The 16,259-nt window shown below is 34.5% G+C and overlaps 1 protein-coding gene across 4 annotated transcripts in view; it reads right to left on the bottom strand.

Annotated features, from left to right (window-relative positions):
- Positions 1-3,442: 3,442 nt before the first annotated feature.
- CSMD1 (CUB and Sushi multiple domains 1) overlaps positions 3,443-16,259 on the bottom strand; it is a 1,084,078-nt gene continuing 1,071,261 nt past the window's right edge. For all 4 annotated transcript variants that reach the window (XM_032681799.1, XM_032681800.1, XM_032681801.1 and 1 more), the window contains 3 exons: positions 16,148-16,235; positions 9,342-9,474; positions 3,443-7,039 (listed from right to left, as the gene is read on the bottom strand). In XM_032681799.1, coding sequence (XP_032537690.1) covers positions 6,880-7,039; positions 9,342-9,474; positions 16,148-16,235 — 381 coding nt within the window. In that variant the 3' untranslated portion in view covers positions 3,443-6,879. The remainder of the gene's footprint in view (positions 7,040-9,341; positions 9,475-16,147; positions 16,236-16,259) is intronic.

The raw sequence follows: 16,259 nt of genomic DNA, 5'->3' as shown, positions 1-16,259 counted from the left end.
CATAATTACTTCTGGTAAATTAATATACAGGTATATTTTCTCCACTCATAAATGTGTTCCCCTTTAGTTTGTCAGGCTACAATATCAAGTCTATTAAGGTTTCTGTCACTCTTTTTTCTTAAATGAAAGGGCATTTTAGTAATACCATGGATGTAGTGTTGTACACTGTTGATCTCTGATAAACAGATTTAAAGTTCTTGTTGAAGGTATTTCTTCTAGACTTTAAATCACATTTGCATATTGTTGTATACACCCTCAGTTTTTTTCTGACATCCTATTTCTGAAGCAGACTGCAGTAATATATGCAGAATCTAATACAGTTTCATATGCAGTGAGTTTAAAGATCACTTCTCTATTCCTGTCCCGTACTCCTGTTTTATATCCATTGATTCAATTCCACATATTTTGCCTCAGCATCACAATTAAATATCTTGTAAATCCTTTTCAGAGCTACTGCTTTCTAATGTCTAATTTCCATTTTATAAAGATGACCTCAATGTCTTTATTTCTAATTTTCAACTATTCTCGAGGTTATATTAAAAATACTTTTTAAAAATAGACTCAATCTATCAACAAGACTAAATTATACCACATGATTTTCTTCATTATCTTTTATCCTACTGCAATCACTTTTATTACCTATATGTTTGTTTGTTTTTTTAACAAGTGTTTTTCTTATTTACACATTACTACTGAGTGCCATAGAAAAAGACTGGGGGTCCTGGTCGATGGCAATTTGAATATGAGTCAGCAGTGCCCTGGCAGCCAGGAGGGCAAACTGTGTCTTGGGGGGCATCAGGCATTGCCAACTGGTTAAGGGAGGGGATTGTCCCGCTCTGCTCTGCTCTAGGGTGGCTTCACCTTGAGTATTGTGTGCAGTTTTGGGCACTGCAATATAAGAACGATATTAAGCTCTTAGAGAGTGTCCAAAGGAAGGCAATGAAGATTGTGAAGGGCCTTGAAGGGAAGCTGTATGAGGAGCAGCTGAGGTCACTTGGTCTGTTCAACCTGGAGGAGACTGATCACACTCTACAACTTCCTTGTGAGGGGAAGAGGAGGGTCAGGCACTGATCTCTTCTCTGTGGTGACCAGTGACAGGATCTGAGGGAATAGTCTAAGTTGTGTCAGTGGAGGTTTAGTTTGGATATTAGAAAAAGATTCTTCACCCAGAGGGTGGTTGAGCTCTGGAACAGGCTCCCCAGAGAAGTGGTCACAGCACTAAGCCTCACAGAGTTCGAGAAGTGTTTGGACAATACTCTCGGGCACATGAGGTGACTCTTGGGGATGGTCCTTTGCAGTGCTAAGAATTGGACTTGATGATCCTTGTAGGCCCCTTACAACTCAGCATATTATGTGATTCTGTGATATATTCCTCAGGCCAAAAGTTAGATGCTTAAATACTCTTCTTTTTTTTCTTAGTATTTCTTACTGGTTAGTATAGTTGACTCTACTCAGATCACTGGCCTCTGTGGACCTTACATGCAAATTTTTACCACTCTTGTAATTTCTTCATGGATTGTAGGTACAAAACTTGTTGCTGAAGCTTCTGCCAAGCAACAAACACACCCAGAAGTTAAACACTGGAAAACTGAGTCCAAGTTTCCCTGTGTATTTGGCTCCAAGCATATTTGCATTTCTATATATTTACTACAAATATCTGTAATTTAGAATAATTGCAATTTTAAAGAAACAAATACATTTGTAACTGCTTAGGAGGATCTTCTACTTCCTTATTTCATATATAATCAAGTCCTGATAACTAATCCCTAGGCATATCAGCCATTGTTTATTTTTTTTTAAATGTCATAGTGAGGTTCAGACTACAATCCTGTGCTCTTTGGTGGAAACCATTTTTTGTTTGAAGACTGTCATCATCAAAGTTTTGAAACTGTAATACTACTTTACTCTAAAAAAGCATAAAAGCCTCTGGAATGAAATCCTGTAGTGTATAAGGTGTCCCCAGACATGGCAGAGGCTTGGAACTAGATGATCTTTAAGGGCCCTTCCAACTCAGGCCATTCTAAGATTCTATTATTCGATGATTACTTTCTTTTTTCTTTTTTTTTTTTTTTGTATTACAGACACATTTAAAAGCAATTTATTTGACTTGTTTAAAGGCATTATTCTGCAAAAGACCCCCCTCTTTCACCTTTTGATTCCTATTCTCTCAAGCATTGAGCCTTATGCATTCAAGGTCCTGGGATTTCAAGTTAGTAATCATTCTAGAGCAGATAGTAGTGTATCTAATGTAGTTTCTTGGATGTTGAAATTAAAACAGCTTTAAGAAAAGTATTTTTTTACTTTGAGTAGTTCATAACAATTATTATGCTTTGATACTGTTTATGAACTCACTGCTGCCACAGAGATGGTAGATGCCAGCTAGAAAACAAATACCTTTGTTCTCTACAGATTCACTTGAGAGCGTCTATTACATAACTGTATACTCAACACACAAAAAATATCTCTTTTCTATAAAATGTTTGTGTAGAATCTGGAATTAAACATACTATGCTACATTTTCCAATACAACATAAGGGGAAATAATTTTTAAAAGCTGCCACTGTGATTTGGTGATAGTGAAAAGAACAGTAGTTCACTTGTTCAGCATATTTAGAGTACTGTTTGTGCTAAGAGGTAAATATCACAACTTCCTTTCAGATAAAGCCTCCATATCTGTGTTGACAGTGTTAGTGATTATAGATTATAGCTTAGTTAAAAAGGAAAGTCAGATCATTGTGAGAGATGAGAACTTTTAACACCTGTCTATAAGATATCGTATTACCAGATCGACAGACTGTGAAGATGAGAAAGGCAGCAAGGACCTGCACATATCTTGATTTTTTTCCTAAAAATGAACCATGGTCATTTACTACCACTGATACCCAAAGGAATAATGGGTAGAATATTTTTGAAGACTGACTCTCTGTTAAACTGTCAACAAGTGAATAAAATATAAAAATCTTTTACATGAATACAGACTAAAATAGTTTAAAAAATGTTTAGAATTTCAGGTATTGAGTCTGCAAACACTAATATATGTGGCTATATTTATGTATATAAACATTTTTATTTCATTTGAAGTACATACATTTGAAGAACTAGCTCTCAGATGTTAAGAAATACCTCTGGCTCCATGTGATTGATCAATTCCATAGGTAGGATGCAGGCTTGTGAAAGAGTAAACAGGTTATTTTTTTTTTTATAAAACAAGCAAATTATATGACAGTTTAAGTCCCATTTTAAAATATGTATGATGAGTGTAACATAACAGGAGGTAGGTCCCATCTCACTAGAGCACCTGAAATTTTTTGCCAAGTTACATAACACTTGGGAACTTAAAATGACAAGATTAAGACTCTACTGAACAATCTGATGTAATGAAAATTCAATATCTGAGATTTAAAAGCATAAAAGTAAATAATAATAGGTCACACAAAAGATGAAAATCTAAAATTAAATATTTAATTAGAACTCTGATTTTGCTTTCAAGGTAGGTGGCATTGCACAGGCTATATTACAATCTTTTATGTTTGTTTCTTTTTTTTTTTTTTCCCAAAGAGAATACTGTTTATTTTTGACAGGCCACTTTAATATTAATACATGTGTAATAGGATCAGAACTGAAAATCAGCTAAAGATGGTAAATTTTACATTACTGGGAAAATTACAATTTTTTTGTATTGTAAAAACATTTATTTTTAACAATTTACCTACATTAATCAAAAAAGTACAGCATATTTAATAATTTTACAAATTCTTCATAAAAAATATATCTCTGTACAAAAAGTTCTTTTGCACCTACTTCATGTCACAGCAGCATGTAGTGAAATGGCAAGATGAAATAGTGGGAATGAAAATTAGATTGACTTAATCATAATGCCAGCGTTCTTCCCCAATGCCCCCGCCCTCACCCTCCCACTTTTTTTTTTTTTATAACAGCTTTTTTTGTTTACAAAATATTTTACACAAGAAAAAAAATTATTGCAGCTAGCCTGGAGAAAGGCAAGATGTGTGATACAAGCAGCAGTTTTTAACAGCTTTGAAGCACATAACCTGTTTTTTAAAAAAAATATATAGCATGTATTATTAGCCCGTCATAATGATCTGGTCAACTCTGGGGGAAAAAGTCTTCTGCATGTATCTCAAAAAGTAAATTTTCTGGCTGCCATTACCCAGCCACTGCACATCATTTTAAGAGTCTCATTCTGATGAAGCACCATATATGCAAACACAGCCCTCTGCATAATGACTTCAGGAGGAAGTGATCCAACCTGAACAGAAGACTCATACTGGGGAGAAGGAGAGTCATTTGAAGGGTGTGGACAGAACTGATTAAACTATGAGAGCTTTGTTTACTTGGGTTCCAGCCTGAATCTCCTGTTTAATCATTATTCCAAGCAAACTTGTTTGGATAATTTGTCACTGTGCCCCTATTTTGAGTGTCCCTGATCAAAGAACACTCACTCAGGATAAGTAATCCTTACATAACCTCCCCAAAATGAACCACTGCATAAAGGATTCATGAGATCTGCACTCTCCAACAAAAAAGATTGAATATTTTAACTATTCTTTTTTCTGGCACCTATCCTACAACACATTCCTTGATGGCGACACAGGGCACTGAAGAATGCACTGTAAGGACAGGAGTAGAAAACATCAATAATAGCTACATATCTTGTTTTCAAAACTCCAATTTTTTTTCTGCCGTTGCCACTACAGGAAGACCTCCAAAGCAGTAATGTCAATTTTGAACACCTGTCAGAAACTCTAATCACACAATAACTTCCCTTCCTGGACCACTGTTCCTATGGAAGCTCTTCATTTGCCAAGCTCTTCATTTCCTCTACACGGGGGAGGATCAGGACAACAAATTTCATCTGATGACTTTGTTTTTTCTCAGGAAATGAGAAGGGCTCTGAGATGGGAGAGGGAAATGAAACTTACTGCACAACCTCAGAAACAAACAAGAATGCCAAAAACTACTAACAAAATGAACAAGAAACTGACTGGAAAGGATTATTTATTAAATTTTCTTCAGAGTTTCTTGCTCGTATGAAGAATATAACAGCTGGAGGCCCTACAATACTGTATTATATTGCTGGTATTTTTCATCTAACAGATGTAGTTGTTAAGCTGACCGAGGGTTACCTTTGAAATTGTCTTTGTGTTCTGCAACATTAGCTGAAAAACCTGTTACTGGGCTTATATTATCATTTTTTTTTTGTGTATAACAGCCAGACTTACACACATATATGGAGTTCAAAAACATTTTTCTACAGTTTTTGATAGCAAATGGACGTTAGGACAGTTTGAAATTCAGAAAACTAAAACAAAACAATAGTATCAAAAAACAACCCTGAATTGTAAGAAAAGCAAAGCAGCTTTTCTGTTTTTTGAGCTCAATGGGTATGACTGAAACCAGATTTTGCTCCATCATTTCCTGTAATTTCCTAATTTTAAAACTCAATTTAATTAATATTCTCTATGACGTCTTTTGTTGGTTGGTTTGTTTTCATTCAAAAACCCTCTAATTCTAAGAAAATGGTAATGATTTACTCAGCTTTCATATTTATGAATGTCTCTGTCAAACTGTATAAGTACAAAAGCAGTAAGCAGTGTGTTTAAAAAATCTGAAAATAAACAGGAAAGATAGTTGAATATTTCTCTTTGTTCAACGTAGAAACTGAATGACAGCTTGTTATAGACAATTTGCACTGGGTTTATATATGCTACTGTAATGTGGTTTAGTACCATGTAACATCAGAAAATGATGTCATATTACAGGAAAAAAATGGGAAAAAATGCAAAAGGGAAGACTGTATTATGAGCACAGGCTCACAGGCTTTTATGAGCTATCTAAAATAAATTACTATTCACATTTGTACATGGTAAGCAGCAATAGCTGCTAACCCCCCTGCTGTTAAATAGTATGATACTGACAATGGTGATTGATGACTGATTTCAGAAGAAAACAATAGTGGCAATGAAAATTTCTTAGAAATGGGCTCTTGTTCTGGCTGAAAGTCTCCATTGACTTGTTATCATGTTTACAATGAAATTTAGTCAAAAATTGACAAAAGAAATATTATTCTCTATCGCACAAGATTTTAACTGGTGCTGAGCATGGGGTTCATAATTTAATATTCCAAGTAAATTTATTGTGGAATGTTTGGTTTAGCAAAGAGTGAGTAAATGTCTATATACAATGGACAGTGTGTAGAAACCCTGTATATTTTTACCAGTATCTTGCTCAGTCAGCCATAACACCCTAGTGCAAAAAAATTGTGCATTAACATTTTGCGATATTAATGGCTGATTGGGAAATTGGCAAAACTGCCTTATGAATGAAATACACTCTAAGTTTCCTTAATTTTTTTTGAAATTTCAATGGTAAAGCATTTTCAGATGTATGCAACCTCAAGGAAGGCTGTTTCCTCCTTCAAGAGAGCTTTATTTCTTCAGAATATTCCCAGGGATAATCTGTGGTGCTATCATTTGTCACAGTACTCAAAGGATTTATCCAAGTGCCGAGAAGAACGCATTGAAAGGCACCCAACCACATACAAATATGAAAGTCTGAGGCATCAAATATGACAAATTGACATGATTTGGCAGTCTTCCTTAGAGTGTGCCTTGATTTGAAGCAGATGCAGCCAGGCATTTTGATCCAACTTTAAGATGAAAAAATATTCTTTGTCTGATCCCCCGAAGACTGACACGTTTTTACCAGAAAATTTAGCTGCATGTAGGCTGACAGAAGATGTTAAAGATTACAGCAGCAAAGCCAAGAGAAAAAGGGAAACTGGTATATGGCACCAAAGGAATTACTGCTTGTCCATCAGAGGTATGGCTATGAATCAGTCATATTGGGCACTGAAGGCTATACCACTGTACAAACTGTGTTCAGAGTCGTATCAAACCTCACAGCCTTTGCCTCTGTGGGTTTTAAGTTTGTGTCATACATGGGATTTTCAAATGAAGCCTGTCCATTACTGTTTTCGTGTCCAGCATACCCATTGTACTGTACTTTTGGTCTTGTTCTGGGGAAAAAAAAGATGGGAAATTATCATTAGTAACCCTTAAAAATAAACATTCTAATGTTTCCATCCTGTCTACGTAGAACAGCAAGTGTCCAGAATATCTTGCACTTCTAGTGGTAGAAACCTTCAGATAAGTGTCAGCAATTTCAGTTATTCCAGATAGATCTCTCATAGCATGTCTGCCTATCTCTATAAATACTGCCAACAATAAACACATTTAAATACCTTGTCCAAACACACGTAATCAGATTGATCAAATCCTAACTAATATTCACGTAAATTTTGACAACTCAACATCAAATGATACTGAAAGGAACCACACTTTTATTTTTTATAATCTTTTCTCACTATGAAGGAGATATCAAAACTTCAAAGACGTTCCCATTTTTTTGCAAAACTCTGTTAGAACATATTAAGCCAATAATTAAATGAAAAATAAACTAGAATTTTGTGGACCTTATGATATATCCAGTAAGATGATATCAATACTTTACTATCTTAATCTTAAATCTCTTAACATCTAGAAGTATATAACAAGGAGGTTCAGTATATCAGTTTACATATGTAATTGAAATAAGGCAAGAAAGGAAATGAAGGAGTGCAAAAGTGCTTGGTGCTTAATAAATATGAAAAAATTTAGAAAAGAATCCCACTATAAAACTTCAGAAAACAAGTTATTGAAAATCAAACTTTTTTAGAAAACTATTCTGTTTGGATAGTAGATAGGGAAAGCTATCATTGAAAGATGTCAGTAATGGAAATTGACAATATACGAATAGTTCTGTTACTCATAAATATGCCTATTTCTGCATATTTTGATTTTATAATTACTAAAGCATCTCAGAAAACTTAACTAGGAGCTTCCCTAAGTGTAAGGAATCAAATATATTTTAATTTTCTCAGAAAGGATTAGATGCTCTGTTCACTGTTGAAGCAATCCTTGCCTGTCAGACAAAAGGTGCAGAAACTGTGTGAAAAAGGTTTAACAAGCCCGGTTCTAATTAAATGATGATAACGTGACGCAGGCACAGCAGAAACATCCATAAAATCCCCTAAGAAGACCTTCAAATTCTCTGACATAGAAAGCCTCTAGTGGCATAACTACTATCACATAATTTTGAAAATTTCTTGTTGTTACTCTGGTCATTAAGGTAATTTCAAGAAAGTCCCTTCAAAACTCACAGATTCTGTTCTCTTTCCATTGGAACATCCTTAGTTTTGAAAAGAATAAAATTGACCTAAAATTACTTTACATCACAAATCAACTTTTTAATTTTCTGATGGCAATGTAACACTGATATCCCCTCTAAAAACTGTGGTTTAATGGAAGAAATTGATTGAAAGTAGAAAAAAAAGAAAGAATATTCTTTGAAAGATTAAGTTATGAGGAACATCTCCTTTTTCAAGTATCTAATGTATTTAAATTAGATTAAGGTAGGCATAACTGCAATGCTGCACCAGCCATACCATAAACAGAGGGATTACAACTGCTTGTCTGAAGAATGAGTTTTATCTCTCTTAAATACATACATATTTCTACTGCTCATGTAGGACATTACAAATGTCATCGAATAAACCACAAAATGTACCCCTATGTCACAATATTTTTTTTTTGAGTTTGCCTCCTCTTTCAAAGTAATATTTCCTTTTTGTTCCATTTCTTCTCACAATCTGAATGCCTATGCATTCAAGCTGTTCTTAAGGCTTCACCTCTCTCCATTGCAGAACAGGAGCTACCTGAAAATGTAGACCTGTAGTCATCAGAAAGGCATCTTACAATAACAAGTTTGAAGACATAGTTGACAGTTCTTCCTGAGCAATTTTTACCAACAAAAGGCTATATTACATTTCAGGACATGGTGCCAATTCTAGTAGCGTCTGCTAGCTGACTCAGCACATACTATAAGTAGTCTCATTATGGGCTGTTCCCTCATGGGATTTATGGATTTTTCACCTTGTATAATTAATACTCAGAAGCATTTTGAAAGAAGCAGCAGACATTCAATGTAATAAAGCATTAAAATGAAAAAATGGAACATGCGACCTGAGATTTCAATCTGATTCAGCCTAATGAACCAAGAAGGTTGATAGTTCTTTGCTTCTTAACAGAGAGACTAATTTTTCAGAATTTTCGTCATTAACAACTGCCCTGTACTGAACCCCTTCACAGGAATACCCAGAAATATTTGTCTTTCTAGACTAAAGGTACTCTTAAAAACTTTATCATTGTGTTCTCTAGTTACAGTTACCTACTAAAACTACAAAAACTTATTAAGTTATGAATATACAATATTTACATTACCTGTGTTTGTAGAGGTAAAATGCAAACCCTGATAATATTAGAGCAAAGAATGGTACTAGGATAGCAGCTGCAACCGAACTGCTGTTTGTACCATAATAGTGATTTGAAAGGTCTGTATCTGCACTTAAAGGACCTGAAATGAAACAAAAGGGGAAGAAATAAAATTCTCATGTTATCCATCTAACTATCTTTTTATTCAAAGATGAAAGATAATGATGTCTTGGTAAAATAATTCTATTTAAAACTTTAAATAAATATCATGCAACATCATAGAAAAAAATCTTGTTAATTCCACTTCATAATACATCAGTAACTATCAAAATTCTTTGGAAACAGTATTCAGCAAATAAAATATTTACAAAGTACATCTGAGTCAATTTAAGAAAATTAAGCCATATAACTTCTACGAAATATATTAATACTGCAAAAGTTTTAATTCTATTCCAGCAGTCTTAATAATCAGCTTAGAAGCAACAAGCAGTGTGAGACCACAACAAACACGAACAAGGAAGAAAAAACTGATGTGACTGTAAACCACAGCAGTTCTGCTCGGCTCAGTAGCACTCCAAGTCTGTGCACCTGTGTGTGTGTCCCTCTGGAAGTTGTGTTTGCACTGGGATAAAACTGAGGTGCAGAGAATGCAAACACAGTGGTCTGTGGCATGGCCTTGCTGGGTTCCTTTTGTGGACAAGCAGATAAGGTGGACTGTAAGGTAGTCTGCAGAATGCATTTTTCCATCAGTACAAAGAGACACATTGCTAAATTGCTTAAATAGTTGACCATCTTAACAATTCAAATTGTGAAATAATGAAAATATATAAAATTTTTATAGACAAAAAATATATTTTGAGAGCCAATTCCATGTTGCCAGTTTGAACTCACAGCTTTTCAGAAAGAAATATAGATTCTATCCAAGGAAGAAAGACCAAGACAGAGATAAAATACAGGGAGGATGTGGCTGGGGCAGATGCCTGTGCTTATATTCTGGGATATTTTTGCTGATGATAGTGGAAGAGAATAGGAGACACTGCTGTTTCCCTCTTAGAAATGCTCCAACTCATCAGCACACAGCATTTCAAACACCACAATTCCCTCATTGATAGCAACAGCATCAATCAGTCTTTTTAGGACTCTAGTACAAACTAGTTTTATAGTAGAGACATTGTGCTTCTTTCAGTAGTCTACTAAGACATCTAAATAAGTAGAAAAACTGAGAAAAAAAAAAAATGAGAAAAAAGTAACAATTCTCCTATGAGAAGATCTTTTCAAATTAATAAAACTAATATTGTGGTAGCTGGGATCATATTATGAACTTTATCACACTACTGTGAAGTACCTCAATTACCTCTGAACTAGTTTAGAATACAACCAGTGTATTATAAAAATCCTTGGACTTCAGTTATCCAGTATTTGTCCAAACACTCAAGGTGTGGAAAGAATCTTGGCATTAATTTATGTATTTGTATTGCATTGCACATGTACTGCACATTCTCCAACCTATCTAAATTAAAGACAGATAAACTAAAGTAGTTCCCACAATTGAGAAGAGGTTTAGAAATATTAATTTAAATGTTCCTTTGAAATTTTTATTGATTAGAAGAAGTGATAGACTTTGGAAAAAAAACCCATGGAGCTACCACTTTCTTCATCCTTAACTATCACAATCACCAGCTGTTTTTCCAATTATTTGGAGTAAGTAATAAAAAATATGCTAGCATTGTAATCAGCTTATATCAACAAAAATCTGGAATTAATAGTCTAACTTTTATTTAAATTTCAAAACAGAACTACATGTGATCAATGAAGTCTTAATTTATATCTCAAAACTATTATCATGGCATATATATGATAGATATAGTTTAGTCTATAAGTAGTAGAAAAATTATAAAATATCTAACTATAATACATCTAAAACAAAACAGTAGTTTGAAATTCATAATAATTTTTGGTATGAATGTTTTGGTATGTTTAATAAATTTAAAAAAATATAAAAATTGTGTAACCAAACATTTAAAAGTAGGTACAAACTTACACTTAAAAACTTCTTTTTAAGTTATCTATGCTTGATTAATGATTTACATTTAATACTCAAAACTCCTACTGGAGGTAAACAAATATACTATATCTCTACTGTTTTTAAAGTACCACATTTAGGGTAAACAAGCTTGAAATTTTTTACTGAAGTCTACAACCTATAATTGGCACTGGAGAAGTGTTGACCAGGTCCAGACTGTGCATTGGGTGTGCTTTTCATTATGGAAAAGAAACTCTGCTGCAATTCTGCATAATTTGAATTTTATACATGCATGAGATACAATATAACTTCAACATGGTCTGGTCTTCTTATTACAATAGTTTTCAGAGCTGTTTATGATTAAATATATCCTGATGTGAATTTTATAATTCTTCTGACAGTGTTATCATGATAAGAAATGGGAAAGCCTATTGTGCTGCCCAAATCAAGGTGTTCATTGCTACACAGCTAAAACCAGAATAGTGGAAATATCTGCATATACACATAGAAAACAAAAAATGTATTCAAAAGATAATTTGGTTTATTTTTCATTAAAACAGCCATACTTTGTAACTGGGAATTGTGTTATTTAATAGAGGGATATCCAGTAAGATTATAAATGGGGATTTTTAACATTTCACAGAATAAGAGGGTGTTTTTTAGCCTGCTAAAACTAGCAGCAGCCAGGTGAAATGCAAATTTTGATAACATATAGTGAAGCCAATATTGCACAAGCTGCGTATTTCTACCCTTTGAATGGCTACTGAGTTTTCTCATTTCTACCTAATAGAAAATAGTACTTTTTTAAAAGAAAATACGGTGCAACCTGATCTAGTGGAGCAATCCTGCCAATGGCAGAGAGGTTACAACTAGATGATCTTTAAGGTCCCTTCCAACCCAAGCCATTTTTTGATTTTATGACAAAGAACATTTCCTTGTTATTGCTTGGATCTTTCATATGCGTTTCTCTTTTGACTCCTAGCCCAGAGTTTCAATTGACTGGCATCAGTATAGCATGGCGCAGTTTTACTAAGAGAACTGCTGTTGAAGTTGGAGAATGTGTGACAGCAAAAGCCATGAAAGATAAGAAAAGTATAATTACATATATAAGAGTAATTTCTGGGACAAAGACAATTAGCAGGTCAAGGATTTAAAAGCAAAAAATACCAATGCTGAAAGCAAGTCAGCAGCTTCCAAGAAACAACATAGGCTGGAATTTCTTCACCTGACCAAACCTGCTGGATAGCAAAGACTCATTGTGAAGGTATCTCATTGGGTGTAGACATATATTAACATACAGTCTCCTAGCTCATTACTCCTAGCCATTGATGCCTTAAGCCCCTATTATAGTTTTTATTTTTCTAATTTTTATAAGCCTTATAAGTTTTATAAGTAGTAGAAGTAGACTCTAAAAGCAGCAGCCCTGACTCCCTTTCCCTGTAGTACAAGTAGTTTACACATTCCTTAACCCTCTTACCCCATTCTATGCTCCCCATATCAAATCTACCCCTGAATTCAGTGGCAATGTTTAGTCTCTTGTCAAGGCAAGGCCTAGGCTGTTTAGAGAACACCCACATCAGGGCCTGAACAACAAAACAGAGTCAAGAACTAGGTGACTATGTACCCTTTGTGCTCTGAAGATGATGAAGATGGTGAAGCAGGTGGTCCCGAAATGCACCCCAGACTCAATTCTCAGGGGATGGACCTGCGGCGGTCCAGAGCAAAGGCTACAGGGTGGACACACTTGGGATTGGACAGATAATATTATAAAATGTAACAGGCACAGAGGGGTACATGTCTTGTAACATCTATTGCCTTGGCACAATTAAACCCTTTCCTTATCTCACCCCTAATTAACTGCTCATGAGTTATTTTTTAGCACCAACATTCCACGGCATCACCATCTATCTGTGCATTGGCTACCACACAACAGTTGTGTACGCTGAAGCTTTGAGTATCCTGTTTAAATGCAGAGTTTCTTCACGAATGATGGAAGTTGTGTCAAATGATCTGGAGAGAAAGGATGATTTATAGAGTGAAATTTAAAATTCATGTCCTCTGATGTTTATTTCTTTTAAGAGTTGATTAATTTCAAAAAATGAACATGTATTTCACAGCCATTGACCCAATATACCATAGATACAAATTAATTATGCATATTTCATATTTTTGTCAAGATATGTTATTTCAGTCCAAAAAAACCCAAAAAAAGTACTTTGAAAGGAAAAAAAAAAAAAGGAAGAGAATTGGGTCATTGTATTTATCCAGAGGAAATAAATACAGGAAAATAATAATTTGGTGAAGTAAATCTCTGTTCTCACAAAACCACTTTTTCATACAATTTTAAAGGACAGTCTAGACTGGAATTAACAAGATTTTAGAATAAACATCTTCTAGAAGTGTAGTGTTGAGGTACAGGCATCAAACAATTGCTAAAAATTAATCTAGCCACAGATGTGCAGTGCTTGGAGACCAAGTTGCTAAAACAAAACAAAACAAAACGAAAGCCTCCAGCAATGACTGATAACTTGGCAAAAGAAAAATAATTTGGTGTCACAACTTGAGCCTCTTAAGAAGGCTTGTGTACAGTTCTAGATTTTTGACAGACTGATAACAGAGATCTCTTTGCCCTTATTTTCTAAGGCTACAACCAGAATTGCTTCTGAAAGAGGATGAACGGTACTAAGGAAGAAAAGTCCTTTCTGTTTTCATGTTGTTAAGTTCCAACACTAAGCATATCCACTGAGACCAGTCTTTCTCTAGCACTGTGTTACAGAGAACTCTTCATCAAACAGATTGGTCTTTCACACTTAAGCAAGTAGTTCTCAGTAAATGCTTTGAAGTATGGTGCAGGTGAAGAACTGATATTGCTTTATGTATGCGCCAATGCATGCACAGTTTATGTGTATTTCTGGCTTAGTGTAAAGGCAGCAAATAATTTAACTTCCTGAAAAAACAGAAATATGTTAAGTCTTCAGTCAGAGGATGTATGAGATCGTTACCTCAGCAGAATATTCATGAACAGAATAGATTTAAAAACCAAAGCAAGTTATCCTTGAATATGAGAGGGTATTGACAGATATTATGACCTGTATTGGATGGAAATTTGCTGTTTCCTTTTAGCTGTAGGTTCTTCAAAAGACAATAAGCAATTTATTTCTATAAATCAGTGTCTACTTAGCAATCTTGTAAAAGAGATGGTATCTGTATTTTCAGCAAGATGTCTGCTGAGATGTCAAAGGTGAAGATGAGAGGCATTCAGTCCAGGAATGCACATGTAACTTGGACACTTCAGCTCCTTATTAGCCTTGGAATTATACAAACTGAGCGATCAGATTGCAACTCTTGGGTGATTTGGACAAGGTTTTCCACTACTGTAGAATACATCCACTGGAGAATTCAATAACTGTCATTCTGTTTGTTCTTCATTTACCCCCCTGAGTTATCAATTTCACATAGAGTCAAACTTTTATTAGGTAGCTGGCAAAACATGGATATATTTTTTGACCTGGCTTAAGAAAAAAAACCCCAACACAAATACATACATACACTACAAATAAAAACAACAAATCACACTTTCACTGCTTAAAGATATTAGACTGCTTAACAGACATATGTTTGAACAAATGTTGATACTCTACTTTTATAGCCAGAAAGTAAAAACAGCTGAGATATTACACTAATAAAGATTATATAAAAGTACAGGCAGACAAATCATCTGTCCTTTACAAGAGCTTACTCTGAAGACTGGACTTATATTCAGCTTCCATAACTGGCAGTTCTTAGGCTCAGGTTCTGAAGAGATAGGTTTCTGCCCCTTGTGACTAAACATATCTAGCAATCTGATAAGTGGCCAAGATGAGCAAATCCATAGAATAACTGCTATTAGAGTAGTTAATAGAGTAAAGAAATACAAGGGAAATTTGACAGAACTCTAAAGGGCATTGGGTACAGCATCAATGAAGCTAATGGAGCTAAGGTAGGTTATAAAATATACATACAGGCTGCTTTAGATATATTAGCTAGGCTGTCTCCTCTTCCTAGACCAGTATTTCTCTGTATATATACCATATTCTGACCACTCTGTACTAGTTCCAGGATCAGGAAATGCGGATGTCTACACTTGATATTTGCTAAAAATATCTTATGAGTTTATATTTAATAAGCAAATGTTTTCTTAGTTTTTCTGAATTGTTTTATCTATTTCTATTTTTTTATTTATGAAAAAAATTGGTTTATGAATAAAATAACTAGTTTTACACCAGCTGCTGGAGCACTTGAACTGTAGCTCTAATACATATATCAGACAGTCATTTCATATTATTGACAATAAAGTAGAATTCTGTCCACATACATGTACATTCTGAAAACATCCACCACCAACAAGCACTACCCGAATGACACTATCAAAATTAGGGTTGATTCTGTCCCTTTAATTTCTTAACTGATTTATACATTTGAGCAGGAATTGTGTTTGCATTCCATGACACCCCCGTTACTTTCAAAAAGACATTCATAAAAAAGTAAACACTTGCAATGGCATTCCCTTTAAGAGTATCCTGTCCTCATGAGGTTGTTGTGCTAGAAAACCTATGATAGTAACATGTTAAACAGAGTTAAATTAGGATTTGAACTGTAAATTTCAAATATGCATATTTCGTTATGTCTTTTGTAATAGTAGTGACATGAAATAAATGTGCTTACTTTAGCTAGATAGTTGGGTAATTTGTTGAATTCGATCTTGCAAGACCCAAAAAGATTATACATATTAAAGCTCTATGAAAGCATTTACCTTGTCTTTGGAGCATAAATTTTCCGAAGTCTTTTCCATGTATATCACCTTGATAAGTAAAAACACCTCTTTCAAGCCCTGAGGATACCTAGATTTTTTTTTGAAACAGAAA

This window comes from Chiroxiphia lanceolata, chromosome 3, assembly GCF_009829145.1.
Source record: "Chiroxiphia lanceolata isolate bChiLan1 chromosome 3, bChiLan1.pri, whole genome shotgun sequence".
Classification (NCBI taxonomy): domain Eukaryota; kingdom Metazoa; phylum Chordata; class Aves; order Passeriformes; family Pipridae; genus Chiroxiphia; species Chiroxiphia lanceolata.
Note: the sequence above shows the minus strand (reverse complement) of the source record. Positions and strands in the feature narration are given on the sequence as shown.